The sequence below is a fragment of the Myotis nattereri genome (assembly GCF_964212035.1).
Source record: "Myotis nattereri genome assembly, chromosome: 6".
Taxonomy (NCBI): Eukaryota; Metazoa; Chordata; class Mammalia; order Chiroptera; family Vespertilionidae; genus Myotis; species Myotis nattereri.
Genome location: NC_138081.1, coordinates 61,447,907 through 61,464,955, shown reverse-complemented (window position 1 = coordinate 61,464,955; position 17,049 = coordinate 61,447,907). Strand labels below are relative to the sequence as shown.

At 47.1% G+C, this 17,049-nt stretch overlaps 1 protein-coding gene across 1 annotated transcript in view; it reads right to left on the bottom strand.

The window, feature by feature from the left end:
- Window positions 1-17,049, bottom strand: part of SOBP (sine oculis binding protein homolog) — a 159,163-nt gene that overhangs the window by 15,942 nt on the left and 126,172 nt on the right. The window contains exon 6 of the mRNA XM_081093834.1: window positions 3,130-5,103. Coding sequence (XP_080949960.1) covers window positions 3,133-5,103 — 1,971 coding nt within the window. The 3' untranslated portion in view covers window positions 3,130-3,132. The remainder of the gene's footprint in view (window positions 1-3,129; window positions 5,104-17,049) is intronic.

Sequence of the window (17,049 nt, the reverse complement as noted above, 5' to 3'; positions counted from 1 at the left end):
ACCTGGATTATTCATTTCAAGATACAATCTGCGTTGACTCTATCTAAAACGGTGGCGGGGGGTGGGGGTGGGGGGGAGTAATACAATATGAGGGTGGTGGTATAGTGAAAAGAATGAAGAACACTGATTGAAGCTACTGACTGACTTACCCATGAGAAATACTATAATGAGTCACCAACAAGCAGGTGAAAAAAATCACTCACCTGCACCTCACCCACCAAACCCAGCCCAGGTTTGTTTTTGGTTTTTAACGCTTTCCACTTTGGCTTTGAGTCATCACCAAACAGTGTTCACTGTCAGGGCACAAAAGCCACGCAATCCTTTATTTAACAGATGCATTTCCAATTTCTACAACCAGACGAAGGGGCTGGGTTTCCGAAGGCACAGAAGAAACCCAGGAAGGGGCCGAGGGCGTGATGAATTATGGCAGGTTGAGACTGTGCTGCGAGGTGACTCGGAATGACAGAGGGCAAGAGAAAATGTGATTTAGTGGAGGAGAGGCGATGCTTCCCCCATCTTAAATCACGTGCCTTGTCACCTGCTGTAGCTGGCAAAGCCTGAGCGTCTCAGACTTTAGAGAAAAGCTGTAATTTCTTGGGGGCCCATCATAAAAAGAACTAATCTCAAGGGGCTGTGGGGTAATTTCATCGCAGCATCTTCTGAAACTGGCTAACGCCAGGTCACTATTTTTAGTAATGACTCTGGGCCACACGCAAGACCCTCACCTATTTCTTTATTCGGAAACATCTATCATCCAAATAGCCATCATATATTTCATGCTTTTATGTGCTTTTGGCCAGAGGCACTTAGGCTACTTATGGACCAGAGGCACTATTCTTGACCTGGTCACTTCTCACTCCAGTAATGGTAGTAAAATCTTTCACCTTCCCGTTTTTCCTTTTATGTCACTTGAATGAATGATATTAGAATGTGTTTAAAATGACAATTCCAGTGCTTCCAGGCCATCACTTTTTTTTTGGTCCCACATCTCCCCATTACTCACTGCTTTGTCAACCAGATGAAATGACTCTGGAGGAGAAATCTGGGGCATTTTCAATAGAGGCGACTCTAAGAAGGCTGAGGCCATCTGTCTTCAGACAGCAGAACTTGTAGATGGAGAATCGAGAAGAAATGGCGAATTGATTTTAAGTGTTCTGCTCCTACTGGCAAAGCCATCCATGGAAAAGGAAACCTCAAACTATGATGGCTGAGAATCCCTTCTTGCACCACCCAGCAAGCCCCTGGCTCTGGCTCCGTGCCTCCCAGGCAAACTCTGGCTCTCAGTTACACACATGCTCATGTAAAGACGCTGGACCTAGGGGCAATGGTCTGGACACGCCACATCGAGTGTTCTAGTCCACGCCTACATTGCCCGCTGTGGACTGATGGGTTGTTATTCTAGGTTTGTTGTTATGAAAACAGGAATTGGACAGTGTCAAATAAAAAAAAAAAAGGAAAGCCTGAACCCTGTCCACACACTGAGAGAAGTTGGTAGGTAGGCTTGGTTTTTCTATAGGAACTTTCCCCTCAGACCACGATGGTGGATAAAAGAATTGTATCAAGCATTGTAATAAAGGGACCAACTAGCCTATTCTCTTTTGATGGCTTAAAGAAAATGTAGCTCTGGAGCCAGGCTGGATTTGAATATCGACTCTGCTTACTAAGTTGATGATCTTGGACAAGTTACTTAATTTCTGTCTCAGTTTCTTCATCAGTAAAATGAAGACAATAATACTTGTATGGCTTGGATCTGAATAAATACTATTGAAAAGCACATTAGAAGATGGCCTGCACACAACGAACGTGAGCAATTGCTCTTCCTGTGCACGCCACTTCCCCTCCCAGGCCTCCCCATTCCTGGGCTTTCATTCCCACCCGCTGTAAATGCCTCCAGGGCAGGCACGGCATCATATTCACCGTATCTCCCCAGTTCCTGGAAGCTCTGCACAGGTTTGGTGCTCAATGAATGTTCATTTCCCTTCCTTTCCTCTCCATAAACAGTTAATAAGCCTCAACTGAATACCAGCCTGTTTCCTGCCCTTTTGGAAAGTGGGGGAGAGCTCCGGCTCTGGGTTTGTCAGATCTGAGTTAAGTACTGGTTCTCCTCCTCACCAGCTCTGATTTGGGTGGCACCTCCAAGCCTCATCTTCCTCCTTGGTAAGAGCAATGATGCCTGTTCCACCAGGATGGGTGGGGGATCAAAGCAGGCCACATCTGGCTACTTGGAGGCATCCCACCCATGTGAGTTCCCCCTCCCCTTCCTGAGATTCTGGACTCCTTAGCAATGGCTCGCTTGGCTTCAGCAGGACTGCCCCCCCCCGCCCCCCAGGTCAGAGACATGCACTCTCCTCCACTTCAGCAAGGTGGCCCTTTTCTCTGTCAAAGCCTCCCACTGTCTGCAGCGTTGAGCAGCCCACCAGCTGAGCTGCTGAGCCCCAAATCAGGAAAAAGCAAAGCTGGTCAGTGACGTTTGACGCCTGCCCTAGGGAATGGTGGTTGGTGACCAACGAAGGAAGAGATCCCATGAACAGGAGCTATGAGTCACTGCTCCGACACCCTGCCAGGCAAAGGGGACTTAGTGGCTTGGGTTCCACTGGCATAAGCATGTAAGAAAGGTAGTTTTTATTCCCATCTTGCAAACGGAAGACCGCGGTTATTGAGAAAAAATTTGGTGAGTTGGGCCATTCCGCCCATGTGTATACCAGCTCCAGGAAGTGGCCCAGCTTACCTTTTATCACAGCCCTGCCAAACCCATGACTGAACATTTACCTGCCCCAAGAAATCTCCCCTTCCTCCCCACGTCCGCCCTTTTCACTACGGTGAATTACAGAGCATAATAACAAAGGTGTAATTAAGGGGATAGCGTTTCAGGTTAGGTTCAAGACTGGGCTTTACCATTAAGTAAGTGGCCTGAGGCATGGCACTTACATGCTGTGACTCAGTTTCATCAGCTGCAAAATGGGCATGATGGTGGAGCAAAATGATGACAGTGAGTGACGACACGCGCTGCATTGTAAAACATGTCAGGTAACATCACGATTATCGACTCAACACTCTGGCCTCTGCCTTGTAAGAAATAAGGAGAGGTGCCCTGGCTCGGGCGGAGGAGTGCCTGGTGCACATACAAACCTTTTACTTATTCTGATTTCTAATTCGGAGGCACCTCCTTTTGAGCGGAGGCTCCAGGTCCTCGGGCCCGGCGCCGAGCAGGGGTGAGGAGATGATGCAGGGCGCCATGGCCGTCTTCTCCGCGGGTTTTGGCACAGGCTGGATCACGCAGCCCGTCTTGGGCAGCATCCGCAGGGCGTACGCGTGGTCCTCGTCCGCGGGGTTGTTAAGGTTCGGGTCTGACTTGTCGCCCCCCGCCAGGGCCTCCTCTCCGATCAGCTTTTTGGCCGCCTCCCCGTCCAGGTGGCAGTTGGAAGCACAGTTGTTCTCCTTGACGGACTCCAGCTCGCTCACCGCGGGCTCCTCGGGGGACAGCAGCTTCTTGGGGGGCGCGGGCAGCGGGGGCGGGGGCTGCTCCGGAGGCGGCTCGGCGCTCTTGGCCCCCTCGGCGGCGGCGGCGGCGGCGGCGCGCGTGCCGTTCACGATGACATTGCAGGCCGCGGCCGCCTCGGGGCCGGCGGGGGCGCCCGGGCCCGGGTCGCCGGCGGCGGGGGGGCTGCAGTGGCCGTCCCGGCAGCCGCCGCAGGTCCTGCCGCGCTCCGCGGCGCCCGGCTCGCCCTCCGCCTTGACGTGCGCGTGCAGCGCGCGGTGGATCACGTTGTGCAGCCGCGCCCGGTGGCCCACGGTCAGGTCGATGACGCCGTCCTGCGGGCCCTGCAACACGCCGCCGCCGGGGAAGCCGAGCGGGCCGCCCGCGCCCGCGCCCGCGCCCGGGGGGCTGCCCGCGCGCCGCGTCAGGTCCACCACCTCGGCCCGGCCGTGCTCCGCGGGCGCGGGCGCCAGGCTCAGGGCCTGGCCGGAGCAGCCGGGCGGCGAGTCCGCGGACTTGGACGAGCCCTGCTTGGAGTCCCGGGGGGAGAGGGAGCGCCCGCCGGGCTTGCCTCCGGCCGCCGAGGAGTCGCCAGGGGCGCTCGGAATGAAGTTCTCCCCGTTGCTGGAAAATCCATTGGGGGGCTTGGAATCATTGACGTGAGGGATGGGAATAGGGATGGGGATGGGCACGGGCAGGGGCACGATCACGGGGTATGGCACGAGCAAGGTGGGGGGTGGCACCAGCGGGGCCAGCGACGGCAGCCCGAAATTCATCATCTGGGGCACGGGCATCGGGCCGTTTGGCATCATGCTCACCGGCGGGAAGGGGAGACTGGGCAAGGGCGCGCCCGGGGGTGGCGGGGGCAGCAGGCCCGGGGGGTTCCCAGGCATGGTAGGGGTGCTCGGGGGGTGGATGTGGGGCGACAGCATGGGCCGATGCATGGGACTGGAAGTGGGGCCCAGGTTCCTGGGGCCGCCGGGCGGGGGCCCGATGCCCGGGAGCATGGGGTTGGACAGAGGGCTGTTGGGGTTGGAGGCGTGGTGCGGCGGCCCGCGAATGAAGGGCGGGCGAATCTGCTGCATGATCTGCTGTTCCATGAAGATGGGCAGCGGCACCGGGCCGCGGTTGGTCATCACCATGGGAGGGCTGCGGGGCGGGACGCCCAAGGGAGGCCCGATGCTCGCAGGTGGCTGGACGGAGACAGGAGGGAGGTTGGCAGTCTCGCTGATGGGCATGGACTTGGGCACTGGCGTGGGGATCTTAGTGACGGAGCAGTTGGCAGCGTCAGATGGAGAGCCGGTGGTGGATGCGGATGGGCCAGGGCCCTGGCTTTGGCCAGCTGCAGCCACCGGGGAGGGGGCCTTCCTCCGAGCATCTGTTAGAGGAATATTCCAAGAGTCTGGCGTGAGCAGCTGCACGCCGGCGCCTTCTGCTTTAGTTTCCAGGGGCGGGTGTAATGCGCCGCACAGCCCGGCCGGAAGGTTGGCCTGAGTCTCTTTGTAGAAAATGTCCATTTTGTACTGATTGAGACATTTTGCGCTGCAGAACTGAAGCCTTCTCTCCCCGTCCCCGAAATCCAGATATTCTTTTGTGTGTCTGATGTGCTTACACCAGTCACATACCTACAACACAGTAATAAAAAGAGAGAGTAAGATACGCAATGCCCTCTGCTAGACGGCGTTTCATGTTTCCCGTACAGGTTCTTTCAAACGTTATCCCAATTTTTCAAACAGCCTGAAAGGGTTTCCTTCCAAAAGGGAAAATTCTCAAAAACTTCGTAAAGTGATTTCTCCCTGGAAGCCAGAATTGCTCTATTAATATTAACTCTTCAGAATAGCAATTATCACCATATCCCATTTAAAAAAATAAATTGTGTTTTTCCCTTTAAGGTGGATCTGACAAAAAGGAATACATATACCTGCCCACACATTTTCACTTGTCAAAGACGCTCATTGTAAATGCAAATTTAATAGTTTTGGAGAGAAGGATTCTCCAGAACGTTCCGTGGGCTTTGAAATATATAGCCCCTTAACATTCTGCTCATGCAAAGTCACTTTGCACTATTGACTGTTCGATAATGCGGTTGGAAAGGGTGCGCTGTGTTAACCAATAACACAAAGCGCCCAGCATCATTATGTCTGCCTTCCAAGGGGAAACTTGGAATTAGTCATGAAGTCTGTGTGAGGTTTAGCTCTTCCCAACCTGTGATGTTGCAGCAAGCTAGAATTATTTTTTGAGCTGTTTGCCCACTCTCTCTCAGTAGTCAGAATTTTTGGTGACATTTCTTGGCATGCAATCTTATTTAACAACTTTTCAAACACCAGAGAACGTTTTCCAAAGTTGTTACGGCTTTTTCCCCTCTTCAAATCTACTCCTGGCAAAAGAAAGGCATCGCCAAATTTATTTTAAAGTTGGGCTGCAGAACTAATTAAAGGCTGAGAGCTTTTCCCAATTGGAAATCACTAGACACCAAAGTTCAAAAAATAGTCATTCTCGGCTTCAGAACCCATTACTTTGGAGAAATTATTGTGATTTCATTAACACATTAATTTTGCAACACCATCAGCTCTCACAGATGGTGAAGGCATGATCTACAATTCAAATATGACTCTTGTTTGCACAAATGTCTTCCCTTCATATGGCATTTTAAACAAGAATTAATATGAGTAATCTTGCCATAGCTATAAACAGATAAACAGATGTCAAAATTTTCAATAGTTCTTTCAGTGCCTTACTTTTTTGACTGAACATTACACACACAATTTTTTTTCTTTTTCTTGTTCTTTATTTTTTAAATTATTTTCTGAGCACCCAATCAATCCACACAGCAGCAGCAGAATTCTGAAATGCAGTCCAATGGTGAGTCCATTGAATTGAGCCTCTCCTCACTAAAGCCCTGGTTCCAATATTGTTCTAAATCGGACCCTGCTTTTGTTGAGGAAGATCTCTGTTGTTCCCTTGTTGTTATTGTTTTAGCTATGATAAATTAATAGCATTAAAAGATAATAAATTTCAATAATGATTGGTCACATCAGCAATGCAAAAACAACATATGCTGAGCATTTGATTACTCATCTCATTTAACTCTCAGCTTTCCTTGACTGTAAACAGTGGTGGCATGCTAGTGTGTGACTGGGTGCACACACTCACGGCAGATGTGGGCATGTAAGTGGAAATTCACTCTTTTTCTTCTTCCTTCCTTCCTCCCCCCCCCCCCCACTGATATTTGCAGGTAATATACTTCACGGTGTGAGGCTGAATAAGAAATACTTATTGGCACACAATAATTTTTTTGTTTGGCCTCATATCAAGTCACTCTTTCAAAATACTTGTTGCCAAAAACAAATGATTTCAATGTTAATATACTCCCATGTCTCACTACAGTGTTTCCGTTTTCTCCTGAATTAAGGGAACTTTTTAAAAAATCATAGTTGAGATGTCTAGTTTACATATAAATACAGAATTGCCTCTGATGAGAAGATGCACAGAATCCGGCAGACTCTCAAAATTATCATCTAGGAGAAGATTAAATAAGCTATTGTGAAAACTTTACACATGTAAGTTATTATTTTTAAGATCTGATATTTTTATAAAGTTAATGTATAATTATATGACATTTAAATTCCAATTTGAAATATAGCCAATTGTAGGCATCCATCAAAAGCCTAAAATGCCAATTTATAAGCTTGAAGTGAAGGATCAAATATGACTTCTTTAATCATGACAAAAAAATATCATCAATGAATTACACTAATTAAAATTATATGCCAAAATTTCTGGCATATTTCTTTTGGATCTTCTTTTTTAACCATAAGGGGAAAGAGTTTTCTGAAATCCTTAATTGGTTCTTAAATTGCCAGATTGGATTATTTGCCTGCAGAGGATTCCTCTGTTTCCTCAAGCTAAATAAATATTTTCAAGTGGAGTCACAGAAAATAATCTAAATATAACTTAAATGTTCTCCCATCATTTCCTTTACTTTCAATAATTCATTGGTGAGTAAAAAATGCTCATACATCTACCCCAATTATTAAATAGGTAGTCTCCACTATAACAAATTTACAGATATCAAGTTTCCAAGGAAAATTCTGTTTCATCAAACTTTCCAGTTAATGAAAAGGTCTAATACTTAGCTGCTTGATTTTCTGCGACATCAAAAATTGTTTCGGTCATAGTGTGACAGTTTATGACTGTCTTGTTTTGGGTAATGTGAGTGTGAGTGTGTGTGTATCCTCATTACATTTCCATTCAGAACACTGACCTAAAAATGCAGAAAAACCATCTTTCTGAGGAAGCAAAAAATTATTAGAGAAAAAACTTGTCACTTAAGAAATAATGAATCAAGTCTGTCTAACAGGACACATCATTTAAGATGGGGCCAATGAATTTATGGCACAAATGGCTATATCATGTGAGGCAATAAATCGCAGTACCATCATTCATTCGACATCAAGCTAATGGCACACTTCTAGTAATTAAAGATTTCATCGTAAGAGCCTGAGCTGATTACTTACGATGTGGTAGGTAGGTGGAAATACATACTGTAGATCTCTTTCTTTAATAAAACAACATTTGCATATCCATGGAATACACAGCATGTGTCTCAAGAACTAGGGTTGTCTGAATTGTGGTGTTATGAGGTATCCTTCCCTCTTTTTCCACAGACGGCTTTTTTTTCTTTAAACGTTTTTTTTTTAAACGTTGTAAGGCATTTTTTCCTCATTATGTCAAGAAGTACCAAAAGTCTTTCAGATATTTTAAGAGATAAAGATTAAGAAGTGCAGAGCTCTACTCCCTGGGCTCTGGGATGGTTTCCGCTAATTCCACGCCGGCTTTGTTTCTGTTGGAATCTGGCCGCTTTGGTTCCACGCTCTCCCTAACAGGTCCCAGATTGGGCAGAGCTGAGGCTGAAGCTGTTTAACGATGGCAATCTGGGGACCGAACAATCAGCTCATGCAAGGCCACTGAGCGAGACAGCTGAAATGCTTCGGATCACAGATACATAATGTATCACCAGGACGACAAAAAGATCACAAAGGAGATAAACAAATGGGTATTCCATTCAACCCCATAACAGCAGTCCTCACAAAGATTACATTCACCTTCCTGGGATGTGTCCAATTCTAAACAACAGAACGAACATTTCCTTTAGTCCATTTAGACTATTTATATTTTGGTGGCTGGCTGCCAGGGTAGTACTTATAAGCTCAGTGGCCTGATGGATTCACTCCTTTCCTGTGAAATAAATGTGTGGCAACCTACACCACTAAACTGCTCCAAAGACACCACCTCAGCAGAAATATCACTTGCTCTCGATACAAGAAAACTGAAAGGCAGGACTTCTGGTTCCTATAACTCTTTCCATCTTGTATTTCCCCTGGAAAGAAAGAAAGCTATTCATGTTATTTTTATATACACGTCCAAAGTCAAAGTCAAAGTATGCCATAAGGTTACCCACACGGGCACAACATATACATTCTGCGGGGCTTGAGAGAAGATTTGGGTGGCTGGGGGAGGGGGCCAGGGTTCCTAATTAACACATTAATCAGCTGTCAGCTGTGAGAGTGAAGTTCATTCTTTAATGGAACCCACCACTGTCTTCTGAGTGGTAATCTGGCATCAGGCACTATTTCATTAAGAAACCCTTTTGCTGAAATCTTCCTTATCTAGGCAAAGACATTTTCAGCAATGGAACAGTAAAAAGACATTAATAATCCTTTGAATGCCATCAACAATTCCAAAAAACAAAACACCACCTTCACATGCTCCTGACTGCCCACAAATATAGGGCCCAGGTAACAGCTCAGAAGATGTAGCTCCTTAAGCAAAATTGTAACTTGCAATAAGATTCTGGTTCCAGACAGTCCAACCTATGAGGGAAGGTGGGGGGTGAGGGGGTAAGAGATCAACCAAAAGACTTGTATGCATACATATGAGCATAACCAATGGACACGGACAGTAGGGAGGTGAGGGCATATGCTGGGGGGTGGGGAAGCTGGGGAGAGGTCAATGGGGGGAAGGGAGACTTATGTAATACTTTAAACAATAAAAAAAAATTTTTAAAGATGCTGGTTCCTTTGATCTTGGCCTGTTAAAGGTGGCATTGATCTTGCACTCCAGGCCAGCTCAAAAAATCACGAGTTCACCCAAGGGTGAAGCAAAGGAGGATGAAGAGACATGGGTGAGGGTGGTCAGTGCTTTAAAGGATTTGAGGTCTGCCCACAGCTGTCATCACCTTACATGAGTTGAGGGCCTCAGACTGACCCCACCTGAACACTTGCTTCTAGTTTGACACTGGAGTCCCTTGGTCTCACCATCAACTGTTCCCTTGCATTTAGACACTACACCCATCAGGGCACTTGGGTGGCAAAGGATGCTATGGAAATCACATGTAATCTGGAATCAGAAGATGTGGAGTCCGGACTCCATTATTTATTTACTAGCAGTGAAATCTTATGGAAAGCTCAGCGTCAGTTGCTTCCTCTGCGAATGGAGCTAATAGTGGTAACAGGTACTGCTTGTGTGTCAGGCATTTACTATATAGTGCGTTTTTTTCAGTCCTTAGCCTGTTTCCCTCGTGGTTGCTGATGTCCCAGGAACCTCCCATATGTTTAAGTTCATTTTACCTTAATGGAAGGATGTCTCTATGGCAGTGTGAGGAGGAAAAGGCAAATCTTCACCCACAGCTTTCCTATGAGCCTGCGCTGTTTTGAGACAGAATGGTGTGTGCTTCTCTCTGGGCAAGTACACGCTGCACCTCACAGACACCAGCCCCCGACGCTAACTCCTAGGAGACTGTCCCAGAAGTAACAGAGGGGCTGTCTGCAGTGACAAGGAACCGTGTCCAGCTGCCCACTGTCCCAGGAGGCTCTATTCAACTCCTGCTGAGCCATCTTCTTTTTCCAAAGCCAGTCAATCTCGAATTCAGGCAAAGGCTGATAAAACAGCACGGCTGCTTGGAAATGAGTGTTAGAACCATTAAAATGAATAATTCCTCTTAGGCTCAACTGCTGTTTGAATAGTGGAAGCCATAAACTGTGCTACTCATGTTTTATTAAAACTAGAGCTGATGAATGATCTGCTTGACTCATTGCATGGCAGAGCCACTGGATCTGTCACGCACCCGGAAGACAGGATGACCCAAGCCCTGAATGGCAGAATGCGGAGGAGGAGGAGCCTTCATGGAGGGGAGAGGGTGCATCAAAACCTGATGGGGGACCAAGCCCGCCATTTAGGTTAGCATCCCCATTCCAAGTCTCCTTGCAAAACTGGATTAGAGAGTGTAGGAAGGGAAAGATGACCTAACTATAGATATGCAAAGCCATGCAGAAATCAGGGGGGGATTTAGAACCACCAGGGCTATTGTCCTTTTTTAAGAAGGAAAAAAAAAAAAAGAGCAAATTCATGGAGAATTTCATTTTCCAAATAAGTTTTCTGCTGGCTTAGATTCCAACATGATGATGTTCACTACATCATTCTTTTTAAGGGTCTTCTTTCTTTCTTCCTCTCTTTCTTTCTTTCTTTCTTTCTTTCTTTCTTTCTTTCTTTCTTTCTTTCTTTCTTTCTTTTGCTTTGTAGTTTAAGAGTCTCTCTTTTTCTCTCCTCTCTCCTCAAATGGGATTGGGAACTGAAGGAGAGGCAAGTGAGCACCTTTGTCAGAACTGAAAATCTCATAAGAAAACTGCCCTGTAGGAATTCAAGTTCTACTTGTAAGTTTTAAGCTGGATTTCAGAAATCTTGGCCGAGGTCACCGGGGCAGACCCTCCCTTTCGCGTGTGCCATGCAAAGGCAGAGCAGAGATGGACTTGGCTTTTCTGGATCTCAATGAGCACTCACAAACGGCTCATTACTGACCCAAGTTTCTGTTTCTACAGCCAAAGCAAACACGGAACCCTGGCCTATATTCAGTGACCACGGGTCCATCCTCACAGCTAAACATGATTCCGAAGGCGATTTTTCCCTTTGGTTTGACATATTAGGTTGCCTAAGAACATGAGCATATCATCACAAAACTCTCTGCTTTAAGCTGGACAAGGACAACTTACCTCTTCCTGGCACAAGGTATCCGGATGGGAAGTGAAAAAGTCAAACATCGGAAAATCTGGTCTACCTGGTGCCAAATGTCAGCCTCTCTGTTTTCCATTTATTTGGCCCTGAGAGGACACAGAAATAGCCCAAGGCATCTCAGAGCAATGACATCCAGGCCTGGAGGTACCTCAGAGATCATCTAGTCCAGCGGTCTAGTCCAACCGGTAGCCCTGGGCCACGGGTGGTCCGTGAGGTCCGAAAGGTTGGTGATCACTGGTTTAAGGAAACCTTTGGAGCAGCGGTCGCCAACCAGATTCTAGTCCACTCCTTTAGCCTCCAGCTCCTGGTGGGCCAGGTGCTTAATCACTCTGAGCCTCAGGTGCTCAGCTGTGAAGTGAAATCATCAACAGTGACAGCACTGCCTGGAAATACGTGCGGAAGAAATAACTAGCAGGTAATCGCAGACATGGACAGCATGCCATGCAAAAGCAGAGAGCGACATCCTACCCCATCTCCCATTGCCATGCCCTGTGACTCCATTTTCTCTCCTTTTTTTTCTTAATCAACTCCGGGGACTGTAACTATGACCTGCTCTGGAAACCTGCCATCACATAATCCAATTTATTCATTCGTAAGTGAACATTTACTGAGGACCCACCATGTGGCAGGCACTGGGCTAGAAACTGGGGATATGAGTTAAGTAAGAAACATCACCTGAATTCATACAGCTTATTTTTTTTGTTTGTTTTTATTTAACCATCTGCACATTTTTGTGTTGTTCTTATTTAATCATCTTTGCTTCAAAGTGAAGCTTAGGGAAAAACTGACCTCCTATTTGTAATGTTTTTACTTATTCAGAAATGAGTGCTGAGATGTGCTCGGAAAGGCACTGGCCTGGGACCCATTGCAGCAAAGACTCAGAATCTGTCTATTGACAGTCATGGGAGAAACTTGCACACACCTCCTGCCCCCAGAAGTACTCCACGCTCCCCATCAACAGACTTGTTCTACAGGTTAAAATTCAATTAAGTTTTTAACTAAAAAATAGTCAATATTTTACTCTCTCAACATTGAACTCCCCTTTGTTCTTCTAACCCAACACTATGACTCTGTTTTTCAAATGCACACCTGAATTTTTTCCAGTTTTGTATTTACCGTGTTCATTGTAACTCTCCTTGTTTTCAAAATATATATTTGGATTTCTTTTCAAATGTGCCTTTGATCTCATTTATCCCTACTCTCTCTGTTTCCTAAACGCATACTTGAGTGGTTGAAGTTCCATTATTTGTGACTAGAAGAGCCTCTTCTCTACCTGACAAAGCTGAGGGGAGGGACCATGGGTTGTACTTGAGTAGAAAGGGAGACCCGTCAAATTGATGTGTTAAGAGTGAAGTGTGCTAGTTATCTGGCTTCTATCTGCAGTTGTTCACCCCATTCATTTCTTCCCTGATGCAGACTTTGTAGAAAATGGCAAAAATCCTAATTCAAAACCTGCGGCTTTAGTTAAACAACACAGCTAGTCACATATCAATGATGGGAATCTGGGGAAGGACTGCGGTTATTCTCTGCGACCCCGGAAGCAGTCCTTTCCCCCTGGGGGTTTTATTTGGATCTGCCTCCCAGCCTCCTCACCTGCCTTGGCATCGGCGATAGGCAGCACCTCTGCAATGCCATAATACTAACTAAGGCTGCGTGTGTGCAGGTGGTCCGGGTCCAGGCCACTGCTGGGCAGCATTAACAGCCTCTCTGGCAACCCTGCATCTCAGCTCCCTCTCCGCTGCTTCTCAAAGGCTTGCAGCTGCTCCTAGTGACCTCTCATTCACTTACCAACTATGTACATACGGATTGCTTGGAACCTACCAGGCACCCGGCTAAGGGCTCTAGTTGCAATGCCTCATTCAATCCTCTTTTAACAGCCTCTTGCATATTTCTCTGCTCCCTGGGTGAACCAGCTCCTGCCTGTGGATGGCCAAGGCTGACCCACTTGCGCCCATCTCTGACCAGTCTTCAGATCTCTCCAGGGCCTGTTGTTTTATATTTAATTTCTATGTCAGCTCTAGTCTATCTAGGCATCACTTCCCCTCCAAGTCTCAGTGGTATCTCTGAGATGGTTTTCATCTTTTTATGCCCACAGTCCAGGGTAACTTGGCCCTTCCCACTCCCTGCATTGGTAGGGAGATGTCAGACGCCATTTGTTTGTTCCTGCTCGTGACTTTGTTTACTCTTGAGAAGGACTGGCCTTGTCGTCACTACACATCTCTCCCTGGGTCATACCTGCTGTTTTCATTGTGTCCAGTTTTACAAGTTTCCTGAATAGCTTTGGCCTCTCTTCCGCACCTCACAATTGAAAGCTTTCTTGATTAGAACCTTAAATCTCTAAATACATGCTTTCGGATTGTCAATCGATACCCGGATTTTGGCTTTTTACTTGGGAAGCAGCATGGTTCGGTGAGGAAAGAGGCGGGCTAGGAAGCAGAAACCCATGTCTCGCCTACCCTGCAACCTGGGGTCCTGTTTCTGTGCCCCCTGAGCCTCTGCTAACTCAAGATCTACTGTGATGGTCAAAACAAATAGTGAAAATGGAAGCACTCTGAATAACAGAAAGTGTCATGGAAATATAGATATTTTAATTTTATTATTATAAATACATAAAAATATCATTCAGATATTTTTTTCAAATCAGCCAACTGGTCCGCCTACACTCTACTCTTATTTACCCATCATTCTTCTATTAAATCTCAGTTGTAAAAAAGAGAAATTCCGCTACTATGAATTTTCTTATGATGCGTACTACCAAGTAGAAAGCATACCACAAAAATAAAACCCAGAAACCCAAATCAACAAAACCTTGGGCCCCAAATTCTCCACTGTGTTCCTAATGGCTTGTGGAGTGTTTGACAGCAACATAATTGCAATAATGAGGAGGCTTGCCGGCCAGGCTGTGGTCTTAAGCTCATGGGTGTTTTAGCCCTAGGCTCAGCTTCAGGCCAGCACCAGTCACCCAGGCCGGAATCACCAATGGAATCCTTTATGCTCAGTTGTGTGCAAACATGACACTTATGGCATCTGGTGCACAATACTGCAAATTTAAAAGGCCCAGAGTGCGGGTGTCACAAACTTGGGGAAATGAAATAATTTAGGTTGCCTATTGTCTTGTCTTTTTAGTTAAGAAACTATCACCAAGTGGGCACTCTCACACATGGTTTAATTAAGTATCTGGGGGGAGATACTGGACTTCTGATTTCGGATCTACATGTTGGTTCCTTTGTCTCTGAAAAGCTTCCTGAATGTTTGTGAACTGCTGGTTTGCCTGGTTCTCTTCCATCTTTGTTCTATGAATTTAGCCATCCCGCTGTGATAAATACCTGGTTGGAAGCCAACAGTCCACTAATGCTACATTCTCCACTGAGCATCCCTCCCTCTTACAACTCCATCCTCACAAGCAAAGCCTGGGTCAGCCCAGCCCAATCACCCCATCCAGGCTGAATGTCTGAAGTGCTCAATGGTGTGAAGCGAGACAACCTGTATATATTTAAAGACACCTGTTACTTATATAACTCCTTTCTTCCAATAAATTCAAATAGCTCAATAGACGTGATCACAATACCACTCACCAGAAGCCTGTAAAAAAGACAGCCAGATAACATACCTTATTTTAGAGATAAGTAAATTCAGACTAGCAACAATTATATATCAGTTCTCAGCATTTGGGTAAAAGCCCCTATCTCTTAGCCGCTGTGAAACTAACATTATCATTGTTCGTTCTACTCTGAAGAAGGAAACACATGGAAAAGTATACTTTCCACCTGACCGACTATACCACTGGGTGAAAGAGAAATGTGTGACAGAGTACCCTAATCCAAACAGTCTGTGCAGTGTGCCTAAGCTCCAGTAAGATACGAAAGAAAGGCATGGTTGGAGGGTGATCCAGGTATGTGAGGCGGGGCCTCTCTTCTAGTGCTCAGTATCTAAGAGTGAAGTAACAGGCATAGGGAGTATATTCTGCTTTATCAAGGCATGCCCTTGGTCCAGACTGGCATGTGCAGAAGTGGGAGGAACAGAAAAGGGAAGAGAGAGGAGGAGGAAAAGAACGGTGTACAACTAACTTTTTTTTCAGCACAGAATCCATCAGATGCTGCGAGCCTGCCCTGGCCACAGCCCCGCTGCTTCCCTGATCATGGCTGCCTGGACCCAAAGACATCTCAAGACCTTGGTGTGGCTCTGCCTAACGGGGCACAGAGTGTAACTTAACAAACCAATAGCAATTTCTTCTTAGGGGAGCTGGGAATCAAGGTAACTCCAAGAGACTGAGTCGTGGTGGGGATAGTGGTCGTGGAATGAAGCCAGAGGACCACAGAGGACAGGGAGTAAGCAGAAGCCATGGGGTGGCCGAGGTCACGAGGCAGAGCGGGGAGAAGGGCTTGAGGGGCAGGAGTAACAGTCAAGTGGCAGGGAGTTTCAAATCCTTACAGGCCCTGTGCTAAAGCAGGGAGCAATGATGCCTGCTCCTGGGGGCGTAAGTAAGAGAGTCGGTTGCCTGGTTGGTAGCGCTGTGGGACCATCTCTGCTTCCTCCCTGTGGTTAAAAGCCCCTTGGGACACATAACTATTGTGCACCCTGCTACCAGGGCAGACCTAGCCCAGGGCTGGGGTGGGCCATTTGACACCCAAGGTTGGGAGCAGTGTTTTCTGCCGGTTCAGAAGCAGGAAGCTGACAGCAGGACAGGCCTCTTACATACACCTATCCACACCACACTGTGTCTGAAGGTCACCGAGAAAGGAAATGTGGGTGACCTTCAGGGCTTCCCATCCCTAACCCACTGCACTGCCCCTGCTCAAGGACGGCGCCTACCCCAGTCCTCTGTTGCCTAAAGGGTGCTCTGTAAAACACTCATCCCACCAATGTTCTGCCCTGAGAAAAGGGTTAGTGGGCAAACGCGCTTGGGAAAAGGGGCATCGCCTGTTTCATTTGGAGATTTTCAAGGCACGTTGCCATGTTTAAGGCTCTGAGAAGCTCTGCAGAAAAGAAGCATGTTTAACTGCATTAACCCAGCACTTCCTCGACTTTCCAAACACGGAACCCCTCTTCTCCTGGGAGCCTGTAGAAAAACACTTTGGAAAATGTTACTTTAATGAGCTGGATGGGAACCTAGGCCTGGGACCCACGGAACTTTTTTTGTTTGTTTTTTGTTTTCCTCACCTGAGGATATTTTTCCCATTGATTTTTAGAGAGAGCAGAAGGGAGTGAGGGAGAAGAAGGGAGTGAGGGAGAAGAAGGGAGGGAGGGAGGGGGAGGGGGAGAGGGAGAGGGAGAGGGAGAGAGAGAGAGAGAGAGAGAGAGAGAGAGAGAGAGAGAGAAGCACCTAAGCAAGAAAGACATATCGATTGGTTACCTCCCATACGCACCTGTACTGGGCCAGGCATCCATCCTGTAACCTAGGTATATGCCCTTGACTGGGAATGAGACCCATGACCTTTCAGTGCACAAGCTGATGCACTAACCACTTAGCACACCGCCAGGGCTCCCCTGGAACTCCTACA